This window comes from Echinops telfairi, unplaced genomic scaffold, assembly GCF_000313985.2.
Source record: "Echinops telfairi isolate 266 unplaced genomic scaffold, ASM31398v2 ScPeMD7_1;HRSCAF=3_0, whole genome shotgun sequence".
Classification (NCBI taxonomy): Eukaryota; Metazoa; Chordata; class Mammalia; order Afrosoricida; family Tenrecidae; genus Echinops; species Echinops telfairi.
The window spans coordinates 85,247,597-85,274,922 of NW_022103896.1; the positions used below are offsets into that span (position 1 = coordinate 85,247,597).

General features: G+C 38.2%; 1 protein-coding gene across 2 annotated transcripts in view; it reads right to left on the reverse strand.

Annotated features, from left to right (window-relative positions):
• Positions 1-857: 857 nt before the first annotated feature.
• The window catches only part of TMEM68 (transmembrane protein 68), a 35,562-nt gene continuing 9,093 nt past the window's right edge, over positions 858-27,326 (reverse strand). For both annotated transcript variants that reach the window (XM_030884753.2, XM_045297826.1), the window contains exons 3-7: positions 21,142-21,309; positions 18,272-18,465; positions 6,217-6,277; positions 5,072-5,211; positions 858-2,231 (exon numbers count right to left, since the gene is read on the reverse strand). In XM_030884753.2, the coding sequence (XP_030740613.1) occupies positions 2,127-2,231; positions 5,072-5,211; positions 6,217-6,277; positions 18,272-18,465; positions 21,142-21,309 (668 nt within the window). In that variant the 3' untranslated portion in view covers positions 858-2,126. The remainder of the gene's footprint in view (positions 2,232-5,071; positions 5,212-6,216; positions 6,278-18,271; positions 18,466-21,141; positions 21,310-27,326) is intronic.

The following is a 27,326-nucleotide window of genomic DNA, read 5'->3' on the forward strand; positions in this document are numbered from 1 at the left end:
ACAGTGTAAAGAGCCTGTAACCTTATTGGTAAACTTGGAGAAAAAATGTCTGTTTGGTAAGTTACTTCAAGAACAGCTGAACAAATTTATTAAGAATTTTTTGCAGTCTTTCAAAGTATGGTAAGAAGTTCTCCCAATTAGTCAGCTCTCTTAATTCTCTGAGAGCTGGGAGCTGATATTTACATAACAATGAAGGCTATCTAACCATTAGTCTTACTGGTTCAAGACCAAGCAAGGTAACTGAGACCGCTAGCAGTGCTCTAATATTTGCATTGTTAAAACAGGAGGGGGAAAAGAGTAATCTTATGTACAATGCATTTCATTTGGTCATTTTAACTAAAAATATTTTCTCCTTACTAAAAACTTGTAACAAAATTAGGGCAGATAAACACATTTTCACTTCTACAGAGAAAGCTGATCCTAAGGAGTCCCAAGAAGACAGAAATCAAGTTTGGGATCCAGGTCCATTTGTCACCTGGAGAAAGGCCTATGCATTTGTTTTTGCATAATAAAGCTGATGGACTCCCTTTAGAAGGACGCAATCACCTTTGGAGAAAGATGGACATGAAGGAGCCACAAAAGCTTAATCATAATTCTTTTTCCAGGTCACTGACACCCCGAAGAGAGGGGCTATTTGTTTATATTTTCACAGGCAAAGGAGATAGGTGGATTTCTCTTCAGCCAGCTAGGCCCAGAAAAAAGGAGGGAAGCTGATGTGTGACTTGACCCTGTTTTGCTTACTGAAGTTATCCAAAACAACAAAAAGACCTCGCAGATTCCTGAGAAGGGCGATTGCTGACTCCTGAGATATTTCCTCCATTGCTGAGCTGTCACATATGCAATCACAGGACAATGAATTGCAATTAAACTTTTTATTTTTACATTGTTCCATTTTATGTATATTACACGTATTATAAATACACTATGGTAATCAAAAGTCTATACAAATATCAAAGTAATTTAACATCTACAAAAGGGAAAGGGAGATACTGCACTTGATTTGATGCTTTTCTGTTTAAATACATTTAAAATGAGATTTTCAAGGAGACACTGAATCAAAAGCCATTAATTTTTCAGTTTTCTGTTGACAGAAATTTACCATACACATATATTTTATTGGAACCATAAACCAACTCACTGGATGCAAAGTCAAACAGAATGAACTCTGATACTGAACAAAAGTAAAACTTCAGCTCTACTTTCATCTAGTGAGAGTCCACTTGACACACAAGTGATTTTTAACCTTACATTATTAAATGACATGTTAGACAATACACAGCATAGCATATATTGCTTTATTATAGACTCCTGCAAACAAATACGTACAAACAATAATCATTAGAAATTTTAGTTATTCTAATATCCTTTTTACTAGATTTGGAAAACAATACCTTTTTCATTATGTTTGGCAACTGGAGATCATGTTTGAAGGAATGATTTACACATCCAAAGGAACACACACAACCTGTAAAAAAGCTTGGTGTTCTTTATTTACTTCAGATATAATTTCAGTTCTACAGTAACCAACTGCAGAAATATGAGAATTTAAAACAACTTTCCTCATCTTACTATTATCATATTTAGTGAACTGCTGAGGCACAAAGGCAGTAAGCGACTTGCCTGAGGTCATGAGGGGATAAGCGCAGATAAAAGAGAGCTGTTTTTATTAAGTCTCTCCAGAAGGCTACGTCATTTCTCATAATTAGCTCAGTGCAACAAATACAAAAATTAGATATAATACTCGGAGTGCTTAACAAATTGTTATTCATAAATCTAACCTTAATAATCCATATGTTTACCATGTTAAAAACTTACAAATGAAATATTATCATTTTCTGAATTATTAGGCATATGAGTTTTTTGACACAACTGATTGCAAAAAAAATTAACAGAATACAATGTTAAGTAAACAAGTTCCATGAAAGATACTTACAAACATGATTTTTTTTTTTTCATTGTAATTGTAGAACCAATAAAACTTAGAAGCCCGGAACCACAGAACCAAACATATTGATAAAAACATTGAATCACACCCGGAACCACAGAACCAAACATATTGATAAAAACATTGAATCACACCCGGAACCACAGAACCAAACATATTGATAAAAACACTGAATCACATCCTAGTTGGCCTTTTCTTTTTTATGGAAGCGTTCTAACAAAGCACTCATGATATTTCCTGGGATTCTTTGGTGCTTCTCAATCAAAGCTTGAACAGCATTCTTTGTCTATCAAGAAAACAAAGGAAAAGTCATTATTTTAGTTCTCAACATAATTTCCTTTGTAAAGATTTTCATATTACATTCAAGTTACTCCTTAATTTAGCACCTATTTCCCCCCAAAAAAACTGAAGAAAAAAAATAATAACACCACTGATTGTGAGATGGGATCCCTAGGTAATTCAGATGGCTAGCTTACTCAGCTGTTAACCCAAAGTGTGTTAGGCCACCCAGAGGCAACTTCAGCTCTACCGACATAATGAAATAAGCATCAGTTGCAAACCAAAAGATCAGCACTTCAAAGCCAGCAGCCACTCTGCAGAAGAAAGACGCAGCAATTGCTCCACTGTCTCTTCACACAGATGTAGTCAATTTGATTTCTGTGTATTCCACTTGTGCTGTTCAAAGAATGTACATGTGATGAAGAAGTTGTTGATCTTACAAAATTCTGTCCAGCGATTTCTGCTTCCTTTATATTGCCATGGCTGTATTTTACAAGTACTATTCCTTACGACTTTTTTTTCCATTCCAATTGGTAATAATTATCAATGCCTCTTGACTGCATATTTGATGAGTTTCATACTGAAGACACTGATAAAATTCTTCAATATTTACATCAGTAGCCATAGTGGTTTGGTGCATTAAGTTTGAATAACAGATGTACTGATTGGATTTCCTCGTATTTATCCTATCACAGATAGCACTGCCTTCCCAGGTAGATCTTGAAATGTTCTTTCTGACCATGAATGTGATGTAATTCCTCGTGAATCTGTCACAAACTACATGCTTTTCTGATTCAAAATAGCCAATACCAGTCCATTTCAACTCACAGACACCTACGCTATTGACATTTATGCTTTCCATCTCATTTTTGATGACTTCCAATATTCCTAGTTTCAGACTTTGTACACGCCAGGTTTCACTTATCAATAGACATTTGCAGCCATTTCCTCTCACTTTAAGTTGTGTCCCAGTGGCAAATCAAGGTCCTGAAGCCTTTACTCCCAATGGCTTTACTCCATCCTTATCATTATGGCAACTCTGCTTTGGGCTGCTCTTCGATCATATTTTGAGTGCCTTCCAATCCGAGGGACTCATCTTCTGGCACTATCTATGACAATCTTCTGTTGCTATTCATGGGATTTTCTGTATCTGACAATGTTCTGATGCTATCCACAAGGTTTTCAGAGGCTTAATGCTCTGAAGTGGATAACTGACTCTTCCTATGTAGTCTGGTCTTAGATTGGATGTTCCGCGGAAATGTGTTCACTTTGAGGGATGCTGCTTACACACAAAAAGGGATACACCTTGAAGGGGTACTGATAGACATCCCATAATAAGCCTGACAGTCTGCCATAACAAAGACTCAAAACGTCAATGGTGCAGAGACTGGGAAAGCTTGCTATTAACATGTCATTACTGTAACATGCAACACCTTATCAACAGTGCCTGAGAAAACAACAGCAGCCAGCCTACTTATATGGCATGTGTTGCTCTAAACACTGGTCTGGGTGATTTCATGACTGTGTCACAAATAAATCTCAGTGGGGAGTGCATCCTCTGCCCTGCTCTGCAAATAAGAGGACCAAAACACATGCGGCCTGGGGTCACAGAGCCGGCAAATACTGGAGCTGGAATCATCTGACTGACAACCTATACCTTCAAACACTATTTTATTTTAGGATAGTTCTACATGACAAGAATGATTTCTTTCTTTTCATGGAGGTGAAAGTTTTCTTTCTTCTTCTGAATGTTTCTCACTGAACTTTTAAATTGTCAGTGCTGTGTTAGGTATCAAGTCAGTTCCGACTCAACAGAATGAAAATCTGCCTGCTCATGTGCCATCCTCACAAATTTTCTTCTCTTTGAACTCATTGCTGTAGCCACTGTTTCCATCCATTTTGTAAGGGACCTTTCTCCTTTTCTGTCCCTCCACTTTACCAAGCATGATGTTCTCCAGGGACTGGTCTTTCAGTTTATTGTGCCAACCTGGCTGATAATCACAGGTGGGGCTAATTGAAAGGCGGAGGGATAAATGGGTGGTGAGCCTCGCCTTTCTAGTTCTCGGGTCTCTTGCTTTGTGATGGTTGCACCAGGTGCAGCTACCTTAGCAGTTCCCTGCTTCAGCTTGCAAGATTGACTTCCTACAAGACATCCCCAAGGAGAAGCCACATGGACCTATCCCAATGCAGCCCTGGGTGCTGGAGCAGCCGTGTGGAGACCCCTGCCAGTGCTGAGATGCTTACACATTCACTGACTCAGCTTTCCTCCTGCAGTCGGCATCATTGCCTCTGTTGTGTGAGATGGAGGACTTTGTGGACTGGTGTTGGGTTAATGGGTTAATGTTGGACTTGTGGGCTTGGACAGCACTGGGTTGGGATGTTTTCGTGATGCACATTTCCTTTACATAAAACTCTCTTATACACGAGTTGCTGTGGATTTGTTTCTCCAAAGTACCTAGACTAATACAACATCTCTACAGTATGTGAAAAGTCTTGTCATCCTTGCCAGTAAGGAGCATTCTGCCTGTACTTCTTGCAAGACAGATCCTGTTCATTCTTTTGCAGTCCCTGGTACTTTCAATAAACAATAATTCTTTATTGTAGAGGCTGTTTTGTATACTATAAGATGTTTAGCAGCATCCCTGGCCTAAATATCACATGTTGTAGCACACCCCACTCTTCAACTCCTGATGTGGTAATAATAACTTCAGACATTGTCAAATGTTCTTGGTTTGCCAAAACTGCTCCTGGTAGAGAACCACTGACATAGAACATGGATTCAGCCTTTATCAATGAATACAAAATGACATTTTAAAATACAACAATTAAAAGAAAAACATAATTTACCTTGTCAGCTAATTCTTCTGCTGTTATCTTTGGATCATATGGAATGGGATCACCTAAATAAGTACGCAACTTCACTGGAAAACCTCCATATATTGGAACAAATGGATTACGAAATTTTTCATAAAGCCATCTAAATAACCCTGTTTTAAAGTAAATAAAATCAGTTAGTTAGCTAATATTCTGAGTATATAGATTTAAGCATCCAAGTTAATTATATAAGACTTTTAAAGATGATAGCACAATATCAACAAATGGAAAGCAATACTTCTTAAAAAGATGAGTTTTTAAAATGATGAAAACTTTAAAGAGGCAAAACAATTACTATCATTGCAAAACAAAGGGTATGACTGGCAACTAAAAGGTATAAACAGATGATTCTAGAAATCTCACAAATAAATGCATTAAATGAATAAAAGAATAAATGAAAGCATAACAGATATTTCTGTAAACATGAGACTGTAAAGCACCAATAAACTAAGCAAAACAACTAGAAACACCATTTAAATAGGAAAAATAAAACTAACCTAACAAAAATTAATGAACACGAATGGCCAACTCTGAAATTTGGCAGGAATTAATAAATACGTGGTAATACTGAACAGATCAAACAACAGACATTGTGAAGACATAGTACATCTAATTGTCATTGCTCCTAAAATTATATTAAAAATGTATTTTGTTAGTAATATAGGATAAGAAAGAGAACAGTGTATTAAAATAATAAGAAGTGATAGACGTAAACCAAAACGTCATTAGGTTGTTAATCTGAGTTCAATATTGTTTCATCATTTTGTAAACTACAATTTCTTCTGGGAAGAGTTCAAAAGATAGTCTGGGCATTATGCAAATTTGTTCTAAGCCGCAACAACATGGGTTAATGCAAAAAATTATATAATTCTCTCTGAAATCTTTAAAAACCACTACAAATAAGCTTCATGAAATATAATACTCTTAACAAAAATATAAACTGTCATTAGTTTAAAACCGTTATCATTTAAACCTTTAGCAGAATAAAAACTATTTAAACTATATCTATTATCTGAAGTAATAATTCAAAAGGGTCCAAGACCTGGATATTTTAAATATAGTATTGCATTTTAAATATTATACTTGATTTAGAAAAAAAATCACAATTCATAACTTACTTGTTCCTCCAAGTGATCGAAATCCTTCCCGAATATTTTGTGTAAACATAGGAATAATGGGCTAAAGAAAGAGAATTGGAATTAGATTAAAATACATTGACCCACTGATTAACTAGTAAAAAGGTTAACAGTTTTACTGATACTTAATTCACATACAATCCAATGGTTTAATCATAGTAATAAGTTGTGCAATCATTACTAAAATCAATTTTAGAACATTTATACTTCTTGTTCTCATTATGAATGGTTCCCCATTTCCCTCCAATCTGCACAGCAATAGCCTAAGAAACTATGAATCCAGTTACTGTCCCTACAGACTTCCCTATCTTCAATTTTATATACAGAAAAATAAGCCAAAATCCAAAAATCAATAACAAAATAAAAACAAAGACACAACAGAAAAAAGCAGAAAATATTAAAAATTAGAACAAATTTTAAATGGCTCAAAAGGGAGAACAAACATTTTAACTTAACTGCACCTGCATTAATCCATTTTCCAATACAATGTGTCCGATAGCAAGGCTATTTGCATCTCTGGTCAATGGTGGTGGTGGTGGTGGGGAGACGGGGACTCACCAGTGGCTTAATCCAAATAGGGACCACGTCTTCTACAACATGAGTGCTCAGAATTTAAGCTCTAATACTATTGTTTCCAGGAGCTGGATGTCTACCATCCAAGATCCTAAGTTTGAAAGACTAGTTGCTCCTCAGGAGAAATATGGGGTTTTCTACTCCTATAAACAGTTACAGTCTTGGAAAGTCACAGGGGCTGCTCTATCCCGATACCACAAGGGTCACTGAGTCAGCATGACCTGATGGCAAGACTGTTCCCTTCTCCAGTGTTGGATTTTATTATTTACAATCCTTGGATCACAAAGACTGCAGTGCTTCTCCCGTGTGAACTTAGCAGACATCTCACTTAGATGACTGCTTGTTTGAAGACAAGCTTTGAAGGCCCTTTAAGATACTATTCTTTCTACTATTTATGCACCATTTGATTTACCATACCTTGATATAACACCTACTATATCTTCAGTTATCTCTTCAGAAGAGAAAATATCAAGTAGTTCCATGCCATAAGAACTAACTACCCTTAGATTAGGGGTATGATTATGTGCTAGCTCTAAATCCATTCATATATATCTGATTTATATATGTCCCTGGACCACTTAAGAGACATCCTTATCATTTTATTGAGGAACATTATAAATCATTTCCATTAACTAGTGTAAATTTTTGAGGGCCTGTTTGAGATTATGAAAATAGGATCTTTTACGAGGGCAATGAATGTACAAATGTGCTTTACACAATTGATGTCTGTATGGATTGTGATAAAAGGCGTAGTTGTTAATAAAACAATTTAAAAAAAGAAAATAGGATCTTTTAAAATAAATTTACACTTGTGACTAGTGTTTTTTCTGAATAAATTCATCTGAGTCATTTGTAAAAATATAAATTAGAAACACTACCCTCTAGTGGCAACATAGGGTTTTTCATTTAGCAGCTTGCTTAATATTCCTAAATCTTTAACTCAGTCTGTAGGTTAAAGTAATTGTTCCTGTCATTAAATGAGTATGGCAAATTACATTAGTTTCAAAGAAATACTCTATAGTATGTTTACTGAATCAAAAGCTAAAAGGTACTGAAGATTCTAAGGGTAAATTCTATAAATCAGTGGTTCTCAACCTTCCTAATGCCGCGACCTTTCTATACAGTTCCTCATGTTGTGGTGACCCCCACAACCATAACATTATTATCGTTACTACTTCATAACTGTAATTTTGTTACTGTTATGAATCATCATGTAAATAACTGATATGCAGGACATATTTTCATTGTTACAAATTGAACATAAAAAAAGCATAGTGATTAATCACAAAAACAATATGTAATTATATATTGTGAAGTATTTATTTCTAATGACAAAGAAATGAAATTTTGTCTTGAAGCATGGTGTAGCATGGTTAAGAGTCTTCACACCGGATACTTGTATGTAGGTGTATCTGAGATGGGTAGAGGAGCGCTGTCTCAGTTCCTAAGACCATCGGAAATAGGTTGAGAACCACTGCTATAAATGAAAATGGCAACGATTTTTTGCATGATGTTGTCATACAATCAGTAAAACCATTTGGTAAACATATTAAATCTACAATGTTTAACACAATGAAATGTAAATATATGATGCACTGCAAAAGAAAAAAGAAAAAGCATAAACATTAAAGAATTCTTTGTATGATTAATTTTAGAGTTCAGCTCCCAGTTTTCCATAAATATCAATGATTTGAGTTGCTTTTTAAATGGGGACTTTAAATAGAGGTCATAAAATAATGGATGAAGTACCAATAAGAAGGTATGTCACTGCAAATACTGAGGTGGATAAAAAATAAAACACTATAAACTATACGCATATTATACTGAATTATTAAATTTTTTAGAATAGATAAAATGCTTTACATGTATGTGAGGGGGGGCACCTGTGTGTGTGCATGCATGTACACATATACCAAGCACCATGTTACTATTCGAAAAAACAAACTCATTGCCATCAAGTTGATTCCAACTCCTAGTGACCTTTCAGGACATAGAACTGTCCCTAAGCTTTCCAAGACTGTAAATCTTTACAGGAGAAGAAAGCCTCAAGGGAGAGAGACGTCAATGGAATATGTCTCTGAAAACTGGGGGATCGGTTTAAGCCTGTCTTGAAGTCTTAACTCTGCGACTAAAAAGAGGGAACTGGATTATCAGAACATGACAGCATAAACAATCTTTCAGATTCCCTCTGGAAAACAAGGCTTTCAGGGACTTTGAATCAGAAGCAGAGATAGGCAAAACTCAAGAAATCAACAAGTTCTATACCTTGGAGAATCACTTCCTTTACCACCTTTGCCCCTCCCCCATCCAAGCAGGGCGTGCACAGGCTCCGGTGATATAAACTGTAGAAGTGGTCCCAGAAAAAAAAAAAAAAGCCAGTGTTTCTAACCACAACAGCCCCTACTTGTACAGCCAGGACCCCAAGCTTATGCTCTAAAACCAACGAGGCAGGCCTCTCCAGGGGTCTGTTTGGAAGGTGTTAGCACCTACCCCACCTAAACAGTGTTAGCTGCACGTCAACTACAAATTACTAAGGCTCATGCAGTAGAACCTGCTCTCATAGTAAGCATTCCACTTGCCTCTTGGTGCATTAATAGCACAGGTCTTTGAAAGCAAATGGAGAGACATTCTGGGTAGTCCGTTTGGGTCTCAGGCTTCCATTCCTGCTGGTGCTAAGGATGCTGACAGAGAACAGTGTGCTAAGAAGCAGGTATCTATAGTGGAGGCTATACCTTTGAAAATATACTACAGAGAGGGCTCTGCTAGCATAAAGACAAACCTTCCCAGAGGCCCTTTCGGAGCATGACAGCCTCTCTCTCAACTGCAAGTCTATTGTGAAGTGAATTCCTACAGCAAGAGCTCTGCAGAGTCTGCTACCACTGCTACTACACTCTACTTGCTCCCCTAGACACCCCCAATAGCTCTGGCAGCTGAGACCAAGTCTGCTCCTATTGCAAGCATAAACTGAGGACTGTGGTCTGAGGCTGCTTATGAAGTAGAGGTCACACAGCCAAACAATCGAGTAGGGGCGCTCTGTTAGCAAGGTAGTCTTCCGTGGAGAATCCGAACAGTGTGGCCACACCTGGTCACTGTTCGTTACCAGACTGCTGCAAACTGTCTAGAACAGGGGTCGGCAAACTTTTGAGACAGAAGAGTCAATCCTGTCCCTTACAACAATTAAAAACTATTGCAAACAAAATCACCATTAATGAATATCATTCTTTAAAAATTTTATAAATGAAACTGTGATAGTTTCATTTTTAATTTTACCTCAAAGCCACAAGTATGCGCCAACACAGCTGCATGTCTCTTGAGCCAGTTTGCCGACTCCTGGACTAGAGGGTCTCACAATGGAGGTTTGCCCCCATAGTAAGCACTCTACCTGCCTCCCTCTGAAGCCAATATTCTGCTGGCAATAGACATCCCTGAGGCTCAGTGTTAGTCTTTCTGCTCTCCCTTACACTTGCTGCTAAAGGCTGAGTAAGGATGCTGTGTGCCTGATTGGAAACCACACACACACAGACAGCACACTATGGGCTGGGCTCTCATAACAAGGCTGACCTCACCAGGGGCTGGGGGCTGTTTGGAACATGACTATCCCCAGGCCAACCCTCTCCCAGCTGTAACAATTCGCCACTGAACTGATACAAACTCCTCCAGAAGGTTCCTTTCTTAGTTATCCAGTGCTCCTGCATCAAAACTACCACAAGTGGCTGGCTTTAGCAAACAGACATTTATTTTCTCACAGTTAACTGGAAGCTAACACTCAGAATGTGCAATGCTAGCTCTAGGTGAAGGCTTTCTGCTGGCTCTGGAGGAAGGTCCTTACCTCTTCAGTTTCATGGTTCCTCAACCTTTCCCAGGTGTTTCAGCATCTATCTTATCCCATCTTTGACCATTTTTTTAAATCTCTTTTATATCTCAAGAGTTTGACTCAGGATTGACTCAAGATTCACCTTGTACTAATCCTGCCTCCTTAGCATAACAAAGACAATCCATTTATAAGCAAAAGCATAGAAAACCGAATTTACAACACATATTTCTGGAGTACACAATTCAATTCACAACACTCCACTCTTTGGCCCCAAATTCACATCCTTCCATATGTGAACACATTTACCACATCACAACATCCCAAAAGTCTGAAATTAACTCTTAAATCCAAAATCTCATTTTCTCAATCATATAAATAAAATATAGGTGACCCTTAAGGTCTATAACACATATTTGAGGGGCATAATTGAGTCCATACCAATTCCCTACAGTAGAGTCAAGAAGTAGATCAACTAAGTGAAGAATAATTTACAAACAACCACTGGGGCTCTAAAATCAACAAGAGAGATCTCTTGGAGGCCCTTCTAAGGAGTAAGGAAAACAGCATACGAACAGAATGAAAATTGAAAAACTAAATATGGCAAGAGCAAAGGAAAATAACTGAGATATGGAAGACAATGGGAAGAGTTACCAACATATTTAATGAGGCAGAAGAAAGAACACGCAAATTAGCAGATAAGATAGCTAAAATTACATTTGCTGAAGGCAGACTCAAAGAGGGTGAGTGCTGTTTAATGGCATTATGGGACAGTAAGAATAAACCAAGTATACACATCATGAGAAGTCTGGGTAGGAAAGAGGGAACCGATTACATGGAACTGTGTGTGACCTCCTCCCTGGGGGACAGACAACCGAAAAGTGGATGAAGGGAGACGTCGGACAGGGTAAGATATGACAAAATACCCATTTATAAACTATCAAGGGCTCATGCGGGAGGGGGGAGCGGGGAGGGAGGGGAAAAATGAGGACCTAATGTCGGGGGTTTAAATGGAGAGAAAATGTTTTGAGAAACAATGTACAAATGCGCTTTACACAATTGATGTGTGTATGGATTGGGATAACAGTTGTATGAGCCCCTAATAAAATGTTAAAAAAAAAAAAAAGAAACAAATCCAGTGATACTCAAAATAAAGAAAGAAAGAAAGAAAGAAAAAGAGCTGAGAGGGGAAAAATATGTGAAGAGATAAAAAGAGAGTATTTCTCCAAACTAACAAGAAGATCAAAGAGCCCAGACAGGATAAACTTAAAGAGACCTACACCAGGGCACGTCACAGTTAGGCTCTCACAAGTTAAAGATAAAGGAAGAATACTTTCTTCTTTAAGGAAGCAGTCACACACACATGACCCTCAATAAGATTAAATGATGAGTGTTTTCCCTCAGAAATACTGGACGCCAGAAAGCACTGGGATGATATATTGAACGTACTGAAAAAACTAAAAGAAACAAAGAAAACTGTCAATTAAAAATACAATACCAAGCAAAGCTTTCCTTCAAAAGTGAGGATGAAATTAAAATACCACCAGAGAAATAAGCTGAGTGCATTCACACCAGATTGGTCCCATAAAAGTACTGACCGGAGCTCCATATAGACGAAAGACCCAAGTTCCCTGCCATCAAGTCCACTCTGACTCATGGTGACCCTACAGGCCAGGGCACAACGGCCCTTGTGGGTTTCCAAGACGGTAACTCTTTTACAGAAGTAGCAAGTCTCATCTTTCTCCCATGAAGTGACTGGGGGTTTCGAACTTGCTGACCTGGCAATTAGAAGCCCAATGCATAATCACTATACCACCAGGTCTCCATACTAAGGCATACATGCTAGATAATTCTCAATGCTTTACCCTTCTTCTTCTTCTTCTGTTTTTTAAGTATACAAACAGCAAGGATAAAACTGAGTTACCAAAAAGTAAACCCCTTGCTGCAAAATTGATTCTGATTCTGAGACAGAGTAAAATTCCTCTATTTATTGGGTTTCTGAGATAAAGTTTATTGTGCCCACCTGGCCAATAAACACACATGGGGTTAATTGAAGGGCAGAGGGATAAATGGCTCAGTGAGCCTCGCCTTTCTAGTTCTCGGGTCTCTTACTGATGGTCGGACCAGGGTGCAGCTGTCTTAGCCAGTTCTCTGCTTCAGCTGACAAGGCTCACTTCCTGCAAGACATCCCTGAGGAGAAGCTACATGGATCCACCCCCATGCAGAACTGGGTTGGGCTGCTTTTTTGATGTGCACTTACCCTTTATATAAAACTCTCTCTTATACATGAGTTTCTGTGGATTTGCTTCTCTAATGTACTCAGACTAACAGTTTCCAAGGCTGTAATCTTTTTAGTATCAGAGTGCCCTATCTTTCTACCACAGAGCAGATAGTGGGTTTAAATTTCTAGCCTTTTGTTAGCAGCCTAGTGTTTAATCATTACTGCACTTCAAGGCTCCTTAAACACATAAAGAACAAGAATACAATTGTGTTACAGGTCATAAAAAAAGTAAAAAATACAATAGTGATAACAAGAAAATAGGAGAGGAGAGAAGAATAGTAGCGAGTATGTACTCAGGTTAAGTTGGTAACAACTTACACTAGAATACTACAAACACAAACTCTTAAAAGTAATATTCGTGGTAACCACTAAGAAAAAAAGTTTTCAAAAACATACATGAAATGAAAACAGAAGCAAAAATGTTCATGATAATAAACAAAACACAAAAGCAAGCATTACTAAAGGAAAAAGTCAAAGACAGCTAAAAAACACATAAATAATCATCAGAAGCCACTTATCAGTAATTCTAATGACTACAACTGGATTATAGTCCAGTTATAATCCAGTCAAATCAAAAGGCAGAAAGTAGCATAAGGAATAAAAAAAATAGGACCCAACTATACAAGTAGCCCTGGAGGTGTAGTGGATTACCAGGGGGTACGCCCCCAAAAAACAGAATTGCACTAGGTTGAGCACAGCTTTCATAGTACGCATTTTTCTGGGAAGGAAGCATCAAGCAACTCACTCTGAGTTAGTGCACCTAGTGGTGTCCCCTGGGAAGGTTTTCTCTGGTCACAGTGAATTTTTTTGTACAAGCAGTTACATTTGAACTTTGCTTTTTGTGATGGCCAATTTAAGAGAACAGCGTGGAGCTGTGAAATCTTGTTTCCTGCTTGGGAAAAATGCCGCAGAAACTGTTGTGATGTTGAACAGTTTACAAGGACAGCACTAGGGGGAAAACTCAAGAGTAGGAGAGGTTTTCTCGCTTCAAAAAAGGTGAAATGTCAATTGATGACAAACCTCATCTGAACATCTGTCAACTACCCGAATGGATGAAAAAGTCAACTCACAGTGTCTTTGGAGCTCATTCCACCAGATCAGACTGTTAATCAAGCTTTCTATTTAGAGGTTCTGAAGTTAGCCTAACAGCGTGTGATCAAAAAGTGCTGATTTGTGGCAGATGGGGGATGGCTTTGTCACTACAAGGCACCTGCTCAGAATACCAGTTTTTGGCAAAAAACAGCATGCCTCTCTTGCCCCATGCACCTTACTCACCTGACCTCACTCCATGCAACTTCCTTTTGTTTCCATAAATGAAGAAGGGCATAAAAGGACGGTGATTTTTCAACATAGTAGAGGTGAAGAAAAAAATAAGGGAGGTGCTGTCAGCTATCCAAACAGATGAGTTTGAAAAATGTTTCCAAAAATGAAATCACAGATTTGACAAATGTATTAAGTGTAATGGAGAGTACTTTGAAGGTGATAAGGTTGTTTTGTAAAAAAAATTAAATACATAGCTCTCGGGGTAAAAAAATTCTGGGTTTTTTTTGGTACCCCTTTGTATGTGTTGGGCTGATAACAGCAATGTCAGCAGTTCAAAACCACCAACCACTCCATGGAAGAAAGATGGTTTTCTAGACCAATATAGATTTCGTATTAGAAAGTCACAAGGGTAGGGCTGCTGTGTCCAATAGAGTGGCTATCAGTTACCCAAGTTTAACCTACACATCTGCAAGGAGCAAGGGAACATTGAGACACAAAATAGTTGGGTCAATTTTTTGCTGTAAATTCAAAATGTCAGACAATCAGATAGTTAATAGGTGAAAAGTAAATACACATAAACACTGATATAATTGAAAGGAGAAACAATAGTTAAGGCACAACTGACTCAAGCCCTGGTATTTTTTCAATAGCTTCATATGCAAGAAGCTGGACCATGAAGAAGGAAAACTGAGGAAGAACTGGTGCCCTCTGAAATATGCTATTGGCAATAAATATAATCTGTATCATAAATTGCCAAAGAACAAAAAAATCCGTTTTGGAAGTACAACGAGAATGCTCCATAGACGCAAGAATGGCAAAACTTTATTTCACATACTTTAAACATGGTATCAGGAGGGACCAATCTTCGGAGAAGGGCATCATGGTCGGGAAAGTATCAAAAAAAAAAGAGAAAGCTCTCAGTGTGGTAGATGAACACAGCGGCTACAAAAATAGCGCCAACACAGCCATCATTCTAAGGATGGTACTAGATTGGGTAGTGGTTCATTCTGTGGAACATCAGACCTAACTTGAGGGCACTTACCAGAGATAATACAACTTCACTAATCAAAACTGCCTTGTACTGGTATAACAATAAGCAGATAGACCCATGGAATAGAACCATGGCCAGAAATGAACCCACTCAACTTATTTTTGACAAGAGAGCTAGCTATAAGTTCATGATTTGGGGGAAGGAGTGGGGGAGGTTTATCAATACCTATGCAAGCAAATTTGGATTTTCACACACAGAAAAATGAAACAGGATCCATGCTTCACATCACAGGGGGAAAAAAACCCAAAATGTATTCAATAGATTAAGGTCCTAAATATGCAAACTAAAACCATATTATTCTTAGAAAATAGGGACACTTTCAGACCTGCTTTTGACAATGGATTATCTAACATAATAACAAAAGTGAAAATAAATAAATGGGACTTCATGAAAATTTCAAACTTCTTAAGACTTTACCAAAAGAGGAGAAAACAAACCAACACAAATTGACCAGAATACACTTCAACTTTTAAAAAGTTAACAAAAAGCAACACAGTCCTAAAACAGGCAAAAGATTTTGAATAGACATTTCACCAAAGAGAACATTTAAATGGCCACCAAACACAAGAGAAGATTCTCAACATCATTAGTCATCAGAGATGCAAATCACAAGATGCTACAATTTCACTTTCACTAGGATGGCTAAGATGACGATTAGAGAGAAAGAAGAAAACAAATACTGTGTAGCTGTGGGGAAACTGGCAGCTTTGCCCATGACTATGGGGAATGTAAGGTGGTACAGTGATTGTGAAAAGCAGTGTGATGGTTCTTCCTCAGAATTGACTTCCGTGCTCACTAAATGGTATGTGCAGAAACTGTTGAATTGGTGTTTATTTTGCTTTGTATGTCCTCAACAACACAAAAATCAAAACCTTTGGGCAAGATATTTTCCCTCCTTAATCCTCTGGTTTTTGTGTTTTTTATATATAAAATGAGGATATCAATTTTCCTTATCTCAGAGATTGGTTTATAGACTAAGTGAAATACTATTTTAAAAAATGCTATTTCTTTTACATTTGTCATTTACGGTCCAAATAGTGAGTTAATTTTCCTTCCAACTTAATTTGATGAGAAGTTATCTGAAAATTCTATCAAAGTAATATCAGAAATCCATAAAACAAGATTGATATATCAAAACCTGCCACTTTTCATATCAGCCTGAACCACTTTCGAGCACTATTCTGTGAACAGCAATCATAATCCGGATATGCCCCTCTTACGCTCTATATTACGTCATATTGTAAATACACGGGCACAGTGCTTCGAGCTAACCAAGAAGAGGTCAGCGGTTTGAACCACCAGGTGTTCCACAGAAGAAAGATACGGCTATCCAGTTCCATAAATATTCCAGCTTTGGACAGGCTACAGGACAGCTTTACTATAAGGTTGTCATAAGTCAGAATCAAACTGATGGCAGTGCTTAGTTTGCTTTTTTAATGCAGTAATAATAGTCTTATATTTCCAGTCAAATTTTGTTTAGGGCTATTAATTTTTTAAGGACTACTAAGAGGCTTTCCAGATGAGATAGACTCCCCTGAAATATAAGTATTTTAAATCCATTGATGCCATTTTATCTTAAAGCTTAGAAGAAATAATTCTTTTAAACTGTATCAAGAAAATTAAGCTAGGAATAGGTTCTAGCTTTTAATCATTATTTTAGTATGCATGTCACAAGTGAACATTAATTTTTGTACAGCCACGCATATAATCCTTTTGCAGTCTATATGATTCAAGTCGTCTAGGTTTTTGTTTTCTACATCAGTGCTCATATAACATTTCAGAAAACAAAATGTGCTATAAATTAAATATACTGCCAATATTATAAAGTTATACTCAAAAAGGCTACTTTCCTCTACTGCATAAATATTCTGTGTTGTATGGGAAAATATTTTTTATCTAATTCAACAAATATTTAGAGCTTGGACATTGCACAAGAACTTAAGAATATAAAATGTTGGCACTGTTCTCAGGAAGTTGATTGTCTACAAGATGGTACTGGTGAAAATCTTAACATAGTTTATTAAGTCATTGGGTAATTACATTAATCTTCTAGAATCACATTGCTAAATCATGACAATAATAATTTAATTGTATGATTTTCACATACATAGGAGACCCTGGAACTCAGGAGTATTTTTATTATAATGTGTAAATGAAAAACCCAACTCCCTGCCATTGAGTCAATGCTGACTCATAGCCATGCCCTGTGGGTTTCCAAGACTGTAACTGTTTATGGAAGTAGAACGTCTAGTCTTTCTCAAAGCTTCTGGTGGTTTTGAACTGCCAACCGAGTGAATCACAGCCTAATGAATAACTATATGCCACCAGGGCTCCTTTGTAATTAAAAAAAGACAGAAAATTTCCATTCTTCCTCAAATGCAGATCTTGGATGTTTGATGAGTCTGCTATAATTTTCTCCTTGTTAATCAGCAGGCTGTACTTGCAAGATAGACACATAAGGATACCAAGGGCTCAAGTAGAAAGCAAATGTTTTGAGAGCGAGGATGGAAACAAATGTACAAATGTGCTTGACACAATGGATGGATGGATGGATTGTGCAAAGAGTTGTATAAGCCCGAAGTAAAATGATTTTAAAAAAAAGATATAGACACATAAGGGTGTAAATGTGGCAGCAGGGCTCTTTACTGAGTCCTCGTGCTCCTGGCCACAGGTAATAGAATCACAGCTGAAACAATCAACTCAATTCAAGTATACCAAAGAATAAAAATACACAGAATGTAAATGATACTTACGCTAAAAAATAAAAAGAAATACCAGAAGTTCGGCAGTTGGATGAAAAGAAGCCATTTATGAAGTGTACAAGAACTCTCAACTTTCCAGATGAATTCTTTTCAGATGGCTTCCCACACACGAGGAATATTTCTCAAGTTTTTAAAGGTAGTTCTTTTTTTTTAAGTAGTTCTTTATAACCGACACATATGCCATTTTAAAAGTATTACAAGGAAAATATCTAAAATTCTCAAATGCTTTTGTTCACTACACATTTACTTTAAATTCAATTATGTTTTATTTCAATTATTAATCTTATACAACTCACCACTTTTGCATCAATTGCGACCTGAGCGAAGCCTTTACGGTTACCCCATATAATGCTGTAGGTTTCATCACTAATTAGGGCTTCCCGAACCCCACCTGGTGAAATAGCTAACAAGTGACCACTCCTCAGAACTTCAACACATTTTTCTCTTGGTCCGTGAAGAGCACAAAACACATCAAGTAATAAACTAAACCCTGTAAAAAATTAGCATTAAGATACATCTTTAGTACTTCTTATTCAAGAGCAAAAAATCATCACAACCTAGAATGCATATCTGTTCTTAAGTCAGTAAACTTTCCTTTTAAGCTGCAAAAACTCTGTTAAAACAAATGTAAAATTGCTGGTGAAGTAATAAAGCCCCAACCCATTGGCTTTGAGTCGATTCGGACACACAGTCACCCTGTCAGACGGAGTAAAACTGCCCAGTTTCCAAGGCCTTGATCTTGACAGAAGCAGAGGGCTGTATCTTTGTATGGCGCAGCAGCCGGCAGATCTGAACCACCACCTTCTCGGTTAGCACTGCGCGTTTTAACCACTGCACCGTCAGGGCTCACTGGTGAAGTAACCCCTGGCTCCCTGCCATCTGATCGATTCTGACTCATAGCAAACCTACAGAAGAGGGCGGACCTGCCCCTGTGGTGCTGAGACTTTATGGGAGTAAAAGGCCTAATCTTCTCGAGGAGAAACTGGGGGTTCTGAACGCTGACCTGCAATAACAGTGATTTCTTACTGAGCCTCCTTGCTGATGATCCACTATTCTGGTACTTTATATATTCAAACACTAATTCTTACAACCTGAAAAATAGGGATTCTTATGCCCGCTTACAGATGAGGAAACTTGTGTTTACAGAGGTAAGCAGCCTGATCAAAGTCACGCTAAATACCTGGCACGGCAGATATTTCAATCCACAGTCCAGTTCAGCTCCCGCTGCAGCATCTCACAGCTAAACAACAGAACAGTTATGGTATTCAATCAGCAATCACAAATCTAATTTCCCATTAACCATACAAATAAACGATTCAAAAGCATGTGAATTTGACTGTACTTTGTCTTACCAGAATTGCCAAGACAATTACAAGTTAGATCTTATAAATTCTACTACTAAATTTTAAAATTAATAATAGCACCAAATGTGATTAAGGGTTTTTGGTAAAGTGAGGGTGCATGGCTCAGCTAATTCTGTGTCCTAATATTGTATAGCTTTTCAAATTATTTATGGATGAAAAAGATTATCCTACCATAAATATTGGAATACAACTATAAACTTGAACTTTTAAGGCTGATTTCACTATCTATTAGAGACTGAGAAATGTGAAATGTATGATGAAAATTATGTGGACTAACCAAACTTCTCATAGTTCTAGAGATCTCTGCCTACCTGAAGCAAGAATATTCAGAAAATGATCAAGTAAATTTGTGTTAGAATATTAAACAAATCATAAAGAAAAAACTTTAAAAAGACATCTACATCCTATTACTTAAAAGGAAAAATAACAAAGGTGACATAACATGACACAGAAGAAAGGTTTCAAGTTAATCTTTTAGTCTTTCATTAAAACTGTGCCTTCAACGTGGTAAAATGTTAATGCTACCACTAAATTTTAAAAAATTATTTGCTTAATTTGCGGAAAATACGTAAATTAAAAGTAACAACAAATCAAATTACAGGGTTATGTTTACAGTAGTACGATTATAATGACTTCTTTCTTTTCTCTAGCTTCCAAATTCATTATATGATAATTTTATTACTTTCTGAAGGAAAATATGAGTCTATTCAGTTTATACACAAAATATACATGGGCTTTTAGCGAAACAATGATAAACAAGATTATGAAAGGCACTAACGTAAACAGCTATCTAATTCACGGTGTGGTTTTTGTCTGGTTAATTCGCTGGCTTCTGCAGTTTTAATTCCAGAGAGCACACCACAGGCAAATACTTTTTGGCTTATTTTTAGTGAAGGAAACAAGACCTTCTAGTATTTCTAGTAGAAGAAAGTAAAGTAGTGTCAATGAGTTTACGGAAGAATACCTTTTTTAGAAAAGGTACAAAGCCTTGATGAACAGATGACAAAGCATGCAGCCCTAATCTCGGAGTGGCAAATCTACCACAGCAGTCAGGGATAAGGAACACAACACACTTCTTAAGATTGGTTTTATGGCTTTTCTGAGGTAAGATTACTATATGAAGACAAGCTGTATCCTGGCTAATTTTTTTAAATTCATTTTGATTTGCTATTACCCCACGGAAGATCGCTGGTGGCACAGTGGTTAAAGCGCTCGACTACTAACCAAAAGTTAGCGGTTCAAACCCATCAGCTGGCTGCTCTGGGAAAGACGCGGCGCTCCCTCGCTGTACAGGTTAGAGGTTTGGAAACACTACGAGGCTGTTCTACTAGGTGTCAGAGGGTTGCTATGAGTAAGAATCAATAGCAATGAGTTTGGGATCAAACACTAGTTATCAAAATCTAATCATAGTAAATTAAATCCAAAAATCAACAGCTTATGAAAAAATTCACCATATAAAGAATTACCTCCTCTACATAAAAAAAAAAAGCTGTATTAACATTATAGTTTATTTTTTATCGTTTATTTTTTAAAAGTTAAAGTTAAAAAATTTAACTTGAAAACCAGACTGTTAATAAATAAGTTAACATTTTGTTCAGAATGCTTTTCTATTTAGATTTATAATTTAAACCAGATAATTCTGTATTCCCAAATTGAGGTTCCAAGTGCACCAAACTAAAAAGGTTAAAAAAAAAAATCAAAAAAAAAAAAAAATCCAAAGACTACCAGAGGGCTCACAAATGTCGACTACCATGATCATGTTAATTACATATTTTATACCATTATCTACAGTGAAAGTTTACCTGGAATTTTAAAGACAAAGTGATCAGCTACTACTCGGCAAGTTCTGCCTTTTTGAATAAAAATTTTAGCCATGAAATAGTAAAAATCTATGGGAATAGCTCCATGATAAAAAATTATAAGTGCTGGTCCTTCTTCTGGTATTTTTTCCATCCCATGAACTTCATAGCCTGTTGGAAAGAGAAAATACAAATACTTAAAATATATTTATTAGTTGTTTTTTCTTACAAACATACATAAGCCTTCCCATTTCTCTTCTCTCCCCTTCTCTTCCTTTATCCCATCCCCTCTTAAACAAGTCAGTCCTGGAGCTATAAAATGGGCTAGAATAAAGTAGGTTGTTTGTGGAGGGTTGACTTGGAAGGAGGACTCAAAGGCCAAACAGAGTCAAGCATCCATTAGGGAGAAGCGGCTGCTCGCCTGAGTGGGCAAAAAGGGGTCAGTGAGGGAGAAGTAGGTATGGAAGCTCTGAGTTTGAGCGAAGCAAGAAGAGCATCCAAGCACACAGGTGGCTTGGCATGGATGTTACAGCCTGAATGGGGTGAGACAGTGTCCTCAGAATAGTGGCCCCATGGAGGGAATTACAGTCTGAGCAGGGTACGGAGGCATCCATGTGGGGTGGGGGTGGGGGTGTCTGGGATGGAGAGCAAAAGTCCCAGTGGGGAAAGGAAGGCTCCTGGGAAAGGGAGCTCACCAGCACAAGGTTTCAGAGCCTGAGTGGGGTGCGAGGCTTTTGACCATATGGGAAAGTGTCCGTGATGAGATATGGTGACATGCAGGGGGGGGTTGGTGGAGGGGGGGTGTTGAACAAACCAGCCTAAACATCAAGGATAATATGAACCAGGTTTCTCATTGTTGGAAAAGGGGGTTACAAATACAGAAAAAGAGAAACTAGAATAAACCCGTTAGCCAAAAAAGATTGTTCTTCCCACCCTAACAAGACGAAATGGCTGGACAGTCTACAAAAACAACTTTTCTCAGGCATGTCAGATTTCAGATCACAAGGTAATCAAGTAAACTGAGAGTCCATGTATGAGAAGTTCCTTCAAGGAGAGAAAAAAGAAGTATGGAAGGAAGAGACAGCAGTCATAAAAAGATGAGTACACAGAACCAGTGAAGGTCACGGGTGGGCTAGTGTGAATGGAGAATTCCTAGGAGCCTTAGTCTTAAACAAAGAGAGGGCACACTCACTCACCACTCCTTCCCACAGCCCCTCAGTGAGTGCCTGGCATAAAGACTAGGGGCTAGGTCAGAAACCCAAGAACCCCTCTTAGTCATGTACAGACACAAAACACAATCTGCTTCTTGGGAGTTTTCACTCAGAAAAAGCAAAGATTCTAAAATACTGGGAGAGGTGAAGAAGGAAGCCCTTCCACTCCCTCCAAGAAAGGGGTATCTGTAAAACATATCTTGGGCTAGGAGCAGCCACTCCCCGTGTCTGGCAGAAAGTTCATTATTGCTTAAAAAAAAAGGGGTAAAAACCGAAGTGTCTGCTCCTGGGAGGTAAGGAGAGGCCAGTAGTTTGAAGATCCTGAAATGATATAAAGTAGAGATCTGCTACCACTGGGGGAAGGGACAGGGCATTCATTGCTACCCGAACTTCCTTCTAAACAAGGAAATGTTTGATTGTCACAGGGCAGAATGAAAAGAACACTGAGAAACATACACCCCCGAGTCCTAGGCATTCAGGGCAGGCTCTGGCTGAACCAGAAAACCCCAAAATTGCCCCTCCTATGTTCCCACCACAAACCTCACATAGAGTTACAAGCGAAAGCAATCTTCTATGGATGGAAGGGCAAGCAAATAGGATTCCTCTCCACCCTGTGTACTATGTCCAAAGAATCCGCAGAAATTTGACATCTGTGCTGAACTTAAGACTAACTACAGCAATAACAAAATCCAAACACTGATTCCATTCACTAGTGGCCTGATAGGAACACCAACTTTCAGGCAGAAACATTATCTCAATTTCCACTGATCTTTTGCAAACAGTAGCCAAAATTCAATGTAAAGTTGAGACACAAGATAGGATAAAACAATGTATTGTTGAGATGACAATACAATCGATCGAAACAGACTCCAGAGTTGAAACTATCCGACACACGAAGCGGCTTTCAAGTTCATGGAAAATTGAATGAAGAGATAAATGGGATTTCCACCACTAAAGTTTCTGAAGGCCCTCTCATATAGTCTGATAAAGGATATATACTGATACAATAATAATTTATAAATTATCAAGGGTGCATGGGGGAGAGGGGAGGAGGAAAGGAAGGGGAGGGGGAAAAAAGGAAAATGAGCTGATTCCGGGAACCCAAGAGGAAAGCGAATTTTGGGAATGATGAGGGCAACAAATGTATAGATGTGCTTTACACAATTGATCTATGTATTGTGATGAATTGTACGAGCCCCAATAAATTGATTTTTTATAAAAGGATATATACTAAATAACTATGATAAAGGATTTGATAAAGGATGTAGTGGAAAAGCTAGACAACATGGATAAACAAGACTAGAGTTTCAGCAGAGATGAGAATAATGAGAGTCAAATGGAAAAGCTATAAATTTGCGTGAGATTTAAAGATTAGAAGTTACTAATATATTTAATGATAATTTCCTGATTTTAATAGTTTTGTTGAGATAAGAGAGCATCCTTGCTTGTAGGAAGTACACATTAAGGAATTAGAGAGGGTAAGAGACACGAGGAGCCTTGGCACCAGAGGTTAAGTGCTAGGCTGCCAATGAAAGGCCAGTAGTTCAAACTCACTAGTTGCTCCGCAGAAGAAAAATGTGGCAGTCTGCTTCCACAAAGATTCCAGCTATGGAAACGCTATGAAGTAGTTCTACATTAAGATATAGGGTCACTATGGGTCAAAATTGACTTGTCAGTGATGAGTTTTGCTTGGTTTACACTATAATCAAATGATTTAGGGGTTGGGGGTGGAAGGGTATTGGTAGCATCAATAGAAAAATCATGTAAGATTCTAGAAAGTAAAATAATACCTCCAAATTCTAACCTAACAAACAATATTAAATAGTTATCCAAGTAGTCATACATCTCTGAAACATCAAACTCACTTTCTGGAATCCAGTCTCATCTTAAAAATAATGCAGACATTTTTGTATAAGCTTGGTACAAGGCAGCACCGTAGGAAGACGTAATACAAGATGTATTTGAAGAAACAGAACAACGAGCAGCAGGCTAACTGAAAAGAATCAGGCCAGGAGGCATCAACTATGTCCAAACTTGCCTATAATAAAAGCAACAGCAAAACTGTGAGTCTAAAAACAACGTACTGATTGAAAGTAGGACCTAATTTTGTATTAGTGACCTAATACAAAATGAAATACCATTTTAAATTGCTAAATACAAATAGATGCTGTCATAATGTGAACTTTTATTTTATTTAGACAGAAGACTTAATATTTTATATTTAAATTATTCTTTTTTGATTCCCCTTCTAGTAATTTTTTTAAAAGATTTTTTGAATCTAACTGGTCCAAGTGAGGAAAAAAATTTGTAGTTTCAATTAGATGTCCATAAGCACTTATAGTACAGTACGATGAGAATCATGCCACCTCGTCCGTCTCCTGTCTACTCCAAGTTACTGTACCCAGAAGGAAAAATGGCAGCAACAAAAGGAAATAATGATGAAAAAGGTCATGAAGAAGGGGACGGAAGGAGGGAGGAGGTCGCTGGATGCTTCAATTAAAGTAACTCCATTTTAAGTTTAATTTCCTAGTTTCTTTTCTTCTCTGCCAGCTAGAGATGAACATGTTTACTGCTTTTCACATTTTGACCAATCCTATGTGGTTGGTGAACACTGGGGAATATAAAATTGTTGCCATCAGGTACCATCTAGTGGGTTCCGACGCACAATGATCCCTCTGCACAACACAATGAAAACACTGCTGAGGTCTGCAACATCTTCACAATCATTCATTCATATGCCTGAGCCTATTGTTGCAGTCACCGTGTCAGTCCACCTCATCCAGGGCCTGCCAAAAGCATGATATCCTTTTCCAGGGACTGGTCTCTCCTGACAGTATGTCCAAAGTACCTAAGTCTCACCGTCATTGCCACTAAGAGCATTCTTGCCCTACTTCCTCCAAGACAGATCTGTTTATCCTTTCAGCAGTCCATGGTACTTTTCAATATTCCTCATCAGCACCACAATTCAAATGCATTGATTCTTCTTAAATCTTCCTTATTCAATGTCCAAATTTCACACGCATATGAGGCAACTGAAAATACCATGAAGGCAAGGGTCAGGAGCACCTTAGACCCCCAAAGTAATATACTTGCTTTTCAAAACTCCAAAGAGGTTTTGTGCAGCAAATTTACCTAATGCAACTTGTCTTTTGGCCTTTTGCCTTCTGCTTCCAGGAGCACTGATTGTGGATACAAGCAAGATGAAATCCTTGACAACTTCAATCTTGTCTCCATTTATCATGTTACCTAATAGTCTAGTTGTGAGGATTTTGGTCTTCTTGACACTGAGTTGTATGTAATCCATACTGAAGACTGCAATCCTTAATCTTCATCAGCAAGTGTTGAGGTCCCCTCACTTTTAGCAAACAAGACTGTGTCATCTGCATATTGTAGGCTAATTAATAAGCCTTCCTCAGTGTGGTCTAAACCCCCTGCAATGGGACAAACCAAGAAGGGAACACAACAGATGAGTAACGGGAGCAAAGCCAAGTCACAAAGCCCCTAAAGAGAGAGTCATAAAGGTCAGTGGACAGATCTGGAAGCATGCATGGTTTTTTTTTTTTGGTGTTAGTGGTGGTGTTTGTTTGTTTGTTTTGCTGTGGATGTTGTGTTTTTTTGTTTCTGTTTGGGGTTTTTTTCCTCCTTACTTTTTTTTTTTGTCAACTGTTTTCTATTTGTTTGGACTATGCCATTGTTGGTATGCCTACTTACACAAGACAGGCATGGGAAGCAAGCATGAGGAGAAAACAATGGGATCAACATTCCTGGGGGAACTTGGGGGAAGAAAGGGACGGGGGAAAGGTGCAATGGGCAAACAAAGTCAGACAGGAGAACAACTAGGGAATAAAAAACAATAACGAGGAGGATATAGAGATCCTGGGAGCGCTGGCGCAACAGCAATCTAGCTGAAAGGAAGTATATGAGGCAGAAGTAGAGCGAGCATGCCGGTGGGGCAGAAGGAAGGTAAAAGGAAACAGAGGAATGGTCTAGGAAGCAAAACTAGGATAGAGGCATGAGCATAGGCGTGTCCATATGTAATTACATTAATTCACAAAAATAGAAGTATTGGCTTATGTACATATAATTATATGGCAATACACTGAGGTAGCAGATAGACTTTGAGCCTCTGCTCATACCCTCCTTCAAGACAAGAACACATTCTAACAAACTGGCAATCTGAGATGCTCACCCTCCCAACACAATCACTGAAGACAAAATGGGTGCATAAACAAATGTGGTGAACAAGGCGGATGGTGTCCAGCTATTAAAAGATATAGTGTCTGGGGTCTTAAAGGCTTGAAGTGAAACAAGCGACCATCCAGCAGAGAAGCAACAAGCCCACATGGACGAAGCACACCAGCCTGTGTGATCATGAGGTGTCATTGGGACCAGGTAACAGGCATCAGAAGACCCTTAACAATAAACAAAATCATATGGTTAAGAATGAGGGAGGTGGGAGCAGAGACCCAAAGCCCATCTGTAGACAAGGGAACATCCCACACAGAGAAGTCACAGGGAAGGGATGAGTCAACCATGCACCAATGAAACACACAATATTCCTCTGGTTCCCTGAGGCCTCCTCACCCCCACCACCATGACCCCAAGGATGCCTCTCACTTCGGATTAGATGTAAGCATGAACACAGCCATAGATAAGAGCTCGGGACACATGCAACCCAGGAGCAGGAATGGAAAAGAGATACGAGATGGGAAGGGTGAAGGAGGGGAAGAAGGGAAGAAGAGGAAACTGATCGACACACCACACACACCCCTCCAGGGGAAAGAATGGAAACCATGGGGGAAGGGAGACAGTCGTTGGTGTGAGACATGAAAATAATTTATTATCTATCAAGGGGTCACGAGGGTGGGGAGGGGTGAAGGGGGTGGGGGAAGAGGAGCTGATACCAAGGGCTCAATAGAAAGTAACTGTCTAGACAAAGTGGGTGAATAAGCAAATGTGAAGAAAGCTGATGGTGCC